Source organism: Antechinus flavipes, chromosome 4, assembly GCF_016432865.1.
Source record: "Antechinus flavipes isolate AdamAnt ecotype Samford, QLD, Australia chromosome 4, AdamAnt_v2, whole genome shotgun sequence".
Taxonomy (NCBI): Eukaryota; Metazoa; Chordata; class Mammalia; order Dasyuromorphia; family Dasyuridae; genus Antechinus; species Antechinus flavipes.
Window position 1 is genome coordinate 184,230,652 of NC_067401.1, and position 9,016 is coordinate 184,239,667.

The window sequence follows — 9,016 nt, forward strand, 5'->3', positions numbered from 1 at the left end:
TAAAAACTGTTTCTTAATTTCCTGCTTTCCTTCCTAATTTCTAATTATTTTCCAGTTTCCTGTTTTCCTTCTAATTTTGGCTGGTTGCATTTTACGTAAGGCTTTAAATATTAAAAATTATTCACTTCACCTCCATCTCCATGAGAGATTATTAGGTTATTGGTCTGAGGGGAAAAGACTTGGAAAGGAAAGCTGAGGAACTGAAGAAAAAATGAGTAAACCAAGTAGGGTAAAAGAGCGCGAGTTGCCCTGTTGCCACGGAGACAGAGAGAGCACGCTGAGAAGTCTCCGTAGATATCGCGAGATCTAGATTTATGGTTTTCCCCGCCTTCCTCAGGAGGCGGAAGTCTCTCCTCAGTCTTTTCTCTTCCGCCGTGTCTTTGAGGGTGAGGTTTCTCTAGCTTTTCCTTATGCAATCCGTTGCCATCCGTCTTCTGTAGCTGCTGTCTTGACCATGCAGCAGAGGGACTGTGGCTCTGGCCCCTCCAAGAATTCACTAGGGACCTTAGTGAAGTCTGGTGATGGCCAGTAGCCGGGGTCCAGACCCGGGGCCATTGCCGGCCACGATTGGGGGGAACAGAATGGCTCCGTGGAAACGGCGGAAATAACTTTCGCTTAGTATAATTGTGTTTGGGATTTGTTTTCTGAGGACGGAGTGAGGGTGACGGGGTCCTGTTGTATAGAGTCGAGTCCTGTCCCCTTTTCTTGCTCTCCCCTCCCCGCAATGTGCTGAGCTAGGCTGGGGGGTTGGGGGGGAGGAGAGAGGGTTAAAGGGAGCAGCAAAGGAACCCTAGATCAGGAGAGTGAAAACTGGAAAAAACAGACGTTGCCTAGTCATTTTGCTGAAATTAGGACTCAAAATGGGTTTTAAAGGGGTCACTTTTATTTATTTTTTTATTGCTGCCTTTCCTGTAGTCAAAATGAAGTTCAATCCCTTTGTGACCTCTGACCGAAGCAAGAACCGCAAGAGGCATTTCAATGCCCCTTCCCACATACGGAGGAAAATTATGTCTTCTCCTCTTTCGAAGGAACTGAGACAGAAATACAATGTCCGCTCCATGCCCATTCGAAAAGATGATGAAGTCCAGGTATGTAACTTTATGTGCTTTTAAAGTTTTAAGTTAACTTAGGCCTGGCCTCGCGTATGATAGATTGTTTCGGCAGCAATGTAAATGAATGATGGGCTGGAAAGAGGAAGAATGGCGGCGAATTGACTCGAAAAAGTTAGTCTAGGTTAGAATAGGAAATAAAGCAATGTCACAATTTTATGTAAAATATATAATGACTATTTAAAATCTACCCAAGCACTTCATGCTCCAGAATTACCTATCTCACTTACTGCCTTGACAGTATAGGTGAAAGGAACAGTAACCATCCTGAATTTATTCTTAATGATTTGTAAGTAACAGATTTTTTAAAAAGCTACTGGCAAGTGGCTGCCAAATACTGAAGGGACATATTACCATAATAGATACTCTTATCTACTAGTTGTGTTATTCTGGGCAAGTTATTTAATTTATATTTTAAGCAACTAGAAGGCTTTTTAGTGGCATAGAAGTGGGCAGTCTCTATAATGAGATCACAACCTCAGTTCCTTTGGATGTGGCAGTTGGGTGTTTCAGTAGTTAGAGTACTTGGCTTGATCAGCTTTTAGATCTGCCTTGGGCATTTAGCAGCTATAAAGTGACTTGCCTGGGGCACGTAATTATAAAGTATTCCATAAGTGTACTAGAAAGCTACAGAAAAGATATTTTAAAGTCTGAGAACAGTTCTTGGGAGAAATTTCCTAGGTAAAAAGATAGAGGAAAGTATTTCTAGCAAGAGAAATAGCCTAAATGACTATATATTTACTCCATTAGAAGTGGACAGTTTCCAAGTTTAAGTTGGGGAGGTACATGGAGCAGGGAATAAGATGAGACAAAAGTGATTAAGCTAAGTTTGCCAGGCAGAGAGGAGTTTGAACTTTGTCAGACAGCAGAGTAAATCTTGAGTAGAGCAATGGCGTGACCACATCTAATAAGTTATATAGTGTTTATTGTCACGTAAGATGAACAAGATTTCTGTATTAACATTTTAAAAATAGTTATATAGTGCATATTTTATAATGTCATGTATTATAAAGATCATTCTGGCAGCAGTATGAAAGATGGATTGGAAAGAAGAGGAAATGCCTGAAAGAGGTAATATAGAGTTAAACTGGGCAGTAAAAGTGTTGTAATTAATAAAAAATCACAATTTCATGTATAATCCACCTTTGCTGTTTTATTGTGTATGTAAATCATTAGCATCTGGAAACAAATTGCATGCATGTGAGGGAGAGAATAGATAACTGTGAGGATATAAATGAGAAATTCACATCAAAAGGAAGAACAATTTTAAGAAAAAAGATAAATGAATGAACTTGATTTTGAACCTGTGAAATTGGATGGAAATGTCATACTTTTAACTTTAATCTGCCTCATTAACATTTTAAGTCTAGGCAATCAAATCAAACAAACCCTAGATTTGTAATGGTTGCCGATTTCTAAGGTGTAAAAAATTTTAACAATTGCTTCGAATAGGAACTGACTCCAGCACATCACTGTATAATAGTTGAGACTCTGGAGTGAATGAGAGAAAACGCAGAGAAAGCTTTGTCATATATAGGGGGAGCAAATGAATCATTCATCATGAACTCCCCCTCCCTCATCCCCTGTCACTTACACCTCCTATTCTTTCATCCCTGTCTTACATGAAGTGACCTTCTTACCAAGGCTAAACTTCTACTAAGTGCTCCCATTCCATCCCAGTTCTTCTAATACATTACCTCCTGTATCATTCCCCATTCTGAAAGCCCCCACACTTAATCTTTCCCATCTTATCATCCTGTATCTCTTCTGTCCTTTGTAGCTAAACTCCTAGAAAAAGCTGTCTACCATAGGCACTTTCAATTTCTTACTCTCCTTAATTTATAATTTGGTTTTCATCTCCATTCTACTGAAACTGTTCTCTCCAAAGTTACTAATCTTTTAGTTGCTAATAGCTAATCCAATAGCCTTTTCTCAGTCTTCATTCTCCTAGACTTCTCTATAGTCTTTCACACTGTTAATTTTCTCTTCCTTGACAGGCTTTTCTCTCTAGGTTTTCCTCCTACCTGTTTCCTTTGCTGGATAGTGTGTCTCCTGGGTTTCTCTTCTCTATGCTATTTCACTTGTTGATCTTATCCGCTCCTCTGTATTGATACCATCTTCATGTTGATAAGTCTTAAATCTACCTTGCTGCGTTCTAATCTTGCATATACAACTGCTTTTCAAATATTCTGTACTTCATGTCTAGTAGACATTTTAAACTGTACAAAACAATTCTCTTTCCTCCTAAACTCCATCTTCCCTGTTAGAGGGCAACACTAGTCCCTCAGACTACCAACCTATGTATCCCTAGTTGATTCCTCATTGTCTTCTCCCCCCTTTATATCCAAGCCTTGGCAAACTAAGGCCTGTTAATTTCACCATAGCAATATCCTGAATACACTCTAACAAATGCCAACTCTCATTCAGGCTCTCATCACTTTATACCTTTGATTATTGTAAATATTTTTAATTTTTCCCTTGATGATTAAACATCTCTGAGGCAACTAAGCAATGAAGTAGATAGACCACTGGATCTGGAGTCAATAAGACTTCAGTTCAAATCCAGTGTTAGACAACTCACTACCCTCAGTTTCCTTAACTGTACAATGGGGATGGTAATAGCACTTAATCCTAGAGTTGCTGTGAAGATAAAATGACAAAATGTATGTAAAATGCTATTTCATCATGGTAGCTATTTTTTTTTTCATAGCTTTTTATTTAGAAGTTATATGTATAGGTAATTTTACAACATTGACAATTGCCAAACCTTTTGTTTCAATTTTTCCCCTCTTTCCCCTCCTCCCCCCCTTCCCCAGATGGCAGGATGACCAGTAGATGTTAAATATATTAGAGTATAAATTAGATACACAATAAGTATACATGACCAAACTGTTATTTTGCTGTACAAAATGAATCGGATTCTGAAATATTGTACAATTAGCCTGTGAAGGAAATCCAAAATGCAGGCAGGCAAAAATATATGGATTGGGAATTCAATGTAATGGTTCTTAGTCATCTCCCAGAGTTCTTTCGCTGGGTGTAACTGGTTCAGTTCATTACTGCTCCATTGGAACTGATTTGGTTCATCTCATTGCTGAAGATGGCCAGGTCCATCAGAATTGGTCATCATATAGTGCAAATATTATTATTGATTTATTTTCTTCCTAAAATACGAGCTATCCAATTAAATTGAAAAGTGTATATACATGAATGTCATTTAATCTGAAGAATAAAATTAGCTTTTTCTGAGCTTTTGTGGATGCCTAATTTTTATTTATTTTTTATTAAAGCTTTTTATTTATAAAACATATGCATGGGTAATTTTTCAACATTGACCCCTGTAAAACCTTCTGTCCCAAATTTTCTCTTCCTTCCCCCCATCCCCTTCCCTAGATGGCAAGTAGTCCAATACATTAAATATGTTAAAATATATGTTAAATCCAATATATGTATACATATTTATACAGTTATCTTGCTGCACCAAAAAAATCAGATTGAGGATGGAGGAAAAAAACTGCAAAAGAAAACAAAATGCAAGCAAACAACAACAGAGTGAAAATGCGATGTTGTAGTCCACACTCAGTTCCCCCGGTCCCCTCTCTGGGTGTAGATGGCTCTCTTCATCACTGAACAAGTGGAACTGGTTTGAATCATCTCATTGTTGAAGAGAGCCACATCGGATGCCTAGTTTTTATTATTCTCAATGAACAAATATGTTTGCTTTTTTCATACATTGTATAATATATAGAATTGATCTAATTTCCTTTTTACCTATTTCTATTATGTTGTAATTTGCTCTTAGGTTGTTCGTGGACACTATAAAGGACAGCAAATTGGTAAAGTAGTCCAGGTTTACAGAAAGAAATATGTGATTTACATTGAGCGTGTACAGCGCGAGAAGGCTAATGGTACAACTGTCCATGTGGGCATTCATCCAAGCAAGGTATAATAATATTTCAGAGCTTGAGGAGAGGGGAAAAAATTAATCATTATTGTGGTTACAGTAACACTGTTACTGGATAATAACATCTATGGTACCAATCTCAGTGGAATGGGAAAGTTTTTATTAAATGCTTTCTAAATGTTATTATAATTTGCCCAGCAATACCAAGGTCAGGTGACTCCAGTGTTTTTTTCAAGATCCCATGGAATACTTTACTGAATTTTTGTTACCTTGCTTCGGTCATACATTAGTAATAATTAACAGTCATAAACCATTCGACCAAAGAATGAAGATGAAATGCATCGCTTAGTTTCATTACAGAGCTGAGAAAAGGGGTGGAGTATGGGTGTGTTTTAAAACATGGCTAATTTGGGGAATTGGTTTTGCTTATTCTCTGTATATATGTATTAAGGGATATGTATTATATTTTATTTTAGCTTGCTCAGTGTGAAATAGTATTAATTATTCATTGATCATCTTGGTTCAACTACTTATAGTCAGTAGATAGACACATTGATACTTATCCTGTCTTTGCTGTCATCCTGAGATTTCCTGATTCCTGTGTTCATTCCTTATAATAATCTTTTCCTTCTTTCAACACATCCTTGGATTCACATTGCATTTATCATTGAATTTTAATCCTATATCTGATCAGAAATTAGAGAGCAGTAGGACTCTTAAGTACCTAGAAAATAATTATTTTCAGTTTAATATTAAATAGGGAAGTAAAAAGTACATACTTGCCTGTTTGTTGATTAGTTAGTATTCTTTAACATACATGTACTCAACATAACAGTTTAAGATTCATTTCTGTAGTGCCAGTGAGACCCTGTCACTGCTAAGTCTACGAACTTAATGAACTGTATTTTAAATTCTTTTACAGCAAACTAATATTCCATTATAATCAAGTACCATGGTTTGTTTAGCCATTCTAAATATATCTGGACATCCACTTTTATTTTACAATTCTTTGCTACCACAAAAGATGCTGTTTTGTGTATTTTTGTGTTCTTTTTATCAATGACCTCCTTGGGATATATACCAACAATGGAATCTTTGGGTCAGAGTTTAGGCATTTCAATCATTTTGCTTCCAGTTACTTTCTAGAGAAGTTGTGCCAATTCACTGGTCTAAAAACAATGAATTAGGGAGCCTGTCTTTCCTATTATCAACTTGCTGGGTTTTAAGAGACCTCAGGGTAGTTTTGACTTGCATTTTATTATCAGTGATTTGAAAAAATTTTTCTGTGTGGTTCTTAATAGCTTGCTGTCTTTTTAAGAACTACTTTTTCCACAATCTTTAACATTTTTTTGTTAGAATACACAGCATATTTTTATTATTTTTCACAATAAAACCTTGCATCATTATCTCATTTTTATTCTTACCACATTTCTGTAAGCTGTTCAGTATAAGTTCTTCCATTTGCATTTTTTGTCAAAATTGTCCATAACTTCCCATAAATCTTTTATCAAGATTTTATTTACTTCCATTCCACTGAATGTGCTAAAGGTTTTCCTCTCGTTATTATTGCCAGAATTTTATATAAGAGAAAGATAGCAAATGTCCAAACTAGCCAGTTTTGTGAAAGTTAGTATTCCTCAGCATGCCTGTATAGATCCCCTAGCTTATGAAACTTTGTCACCTTGCTAAGTCTACAATCTTTATACCTTGCAGCATTTTCACTTGTAAACTCACCATTCTAAAGATGATCTTAACTAGTGCCTGGCTTTTAATAATTGTTTGTCATATTGAATAGTCTATTGCAGTGGTTCTCAAACTTTTGTTTTCAGTATCTTTATCCTATTAAAAATTATTGAGGATCTCTCCAAAGCGTTTTTGTTTATCTGAATTATATTTATAGACATTTACCATATTGGAAATAAAAACTATTTTTGAATTTGTAGACCCTCTAAAAGAGTTTCAGAGATCCCCAGGATTCTCTAGACCATACTTTGAGAACCACTGGTCTAGTGATAAGATTATTTGCTAGTTGTAAAGTTAACTTTATTGCAATTGCCATGTTACTATCTTAGAAACTGTAGGTTTGTTCCTTAGGATTTTTTTTCCCTCCACCTACTCATAGTTTTAAAGATCTATGATATCATCATAGAATGAATATTTTATTATTTTTCTTTATTAGAGCTTTTTACTTACAAAACATGCATGGATAATTTTTCACCATTGACTCTTGCAAAACCATCTGTTCCAAATTTCCTCTCCTTCCCCCCTTATATAGCTGATCTATATAAACCAAAATTTTGGATTCTTAATGAACTCAGGATTTTTTCATCAGATGCTTAAACTGTTGGAATAAGGCCAATTCTAGAGACTATAAACTATGCCCATTAATGATGTTGGCTCTGACTGAAAGCATAGACAAAGCATAATCAAATAGGAAAATGAAACTGGCATATAAAAAGGAACCTAACATACAGAGAAAACCTTTTCTCTGAATTTTACCTAATTTTTAAAGGTCGTCTTATTTTTTTCCACATTCCTTTCCTAACCATTCCTAACATTGTTGATCCATCTGGCAGGGTCTTTTAACACAGCCTTATTTTCTATTTCTGTACTTTACTTTTCTGATTAATCTCAAAGATAATGTATGTCTTATACTTATGAATTCTTCATTGCACCTCAGTTTAGAGTTGGATGAAATCTATTTCCAATGTTTCATTTTATAGATGAAGGTAAATAAGTAGCAGAATCAGGACTTGAACCAATTCCTCTCAGGAGAAATCATGCAATGCTTTTTGTTTTTGTTTTTTTCCTCCTAATTTTGTGATTATTAGTCATGACATTTACTGCTTCTGGAAACCAAATTAATTCTTTGGGACACTAAATATATGTTAGTATAGTGTTTGTTTTTCAGTTTAAACTATGTTGTTTTCTGCTTTTTGCAGGTGGTTATCACAAGGCTAAAACTGGACAAAGATCGCAAAAAGATCCTTGAACGAAAAGCCAAATCTCGCCAAGTAGGAAAGGAAAAGGGAAAATATAAGGAAGAAACTATTGAGAAAATGCAAGAGTAAAAAATTACATGAATGTAATTAAATTGCTAGAATGCACAAATCTTAGTGTTTTTGCTGCTTCAAAAGATTCAGATCTTTCCCTTGGTCTCTTTCCCCTTTTCCTGACATACCTTAATTCCTTTTGTAAGTTTGTTTTATTTTCTAGCATCATAAATTGACCCCATTTGAAGACAAGGATAGGACAAAATGGTCACATCCTAATAAGAACTTGTCTGTGATGTCCCAGAGTGTACATAAACATTCTACTATCCAATAATGTTAATTCATATAGTGACTTACCAATTTGGTTTTTGCCTATGGGAAGTTTGGGAAGGGTGTTCAAGGTAAAACCCCAAAAAAGAAAAATGGTGATTCTTAATAGCCCCTTTCTGGTTATATAAAGTTATAAAAAGGAAGTTTTATTTTAGAATTCATGTTCCTAAAAGCAAATATACTTATCCCCACTATCCTCCTTCCTATGGGTCTTTTCCTCATTCTTGCTATTTCAGGAACCCTCCTCAGTAATTTTGTGAACTCTAGGGAATTGACATCACTTGACTTCTTTTTAAGATGAGTTTTCTTCGGACAGTTGAACCATATTATTTAAGTACCTTCAAACTCTGAATCCTCTGCGTTATGCTTTCATTCAATGAGTTTTGAAAATTTCTGGTTTCCTTACATTTTCCTAAAGAATATTTGATTCCCACTGGAGGTGGGCCATGAAGAACTGTGAGGTGAACATTGCTTTAAACACTATTTCCACATAGCAGAAATTCCATTGCAATAAAGTTCTCCATAACAATATGACCCATCGAAACAAATGTGAACTATTTGCATTTTTGTTTTTCTTCCCGGGTTATTTTTACCTTCTGAAGCCAATTCTCCCTGTGCAACAAGAGAACTGTTCGGTTCTGCAAACATATATTGTATCTAGGATATACTGCAACATATCT

At 35.6% G+C, this 9,016-nt stretch overlaps 1 protein-coding gene across 1 annotated transcript; it reads left to right on the forward strand.

The window, feature by feature from the left end:
- The first annotated feature begins 296 nt into the window (after positions 1-296).
- RPL26 (ribosomal protein L26) lies at positions 297-8,124 on the forward strand. Its single transcript, XM_051995718.1, has 4 exons — positions 297-386; positions 916-1,088; positions 4,912-5,052; positions 7,956-8,124. The coding sequence occupies exons 2-4, from the start codon at positions 921-923 to the stop codon at positions 8,082-8,084; spliced, it is 438 nt and encodes a 145-aa protein (XP_051851678.1). The 5' UTR covers positions 297-386; positions 916-920; the 3' UTR covers positions 8,085-8,124.
- Positions 8,125-9,016: the final 892 nt, after the last annotated feature.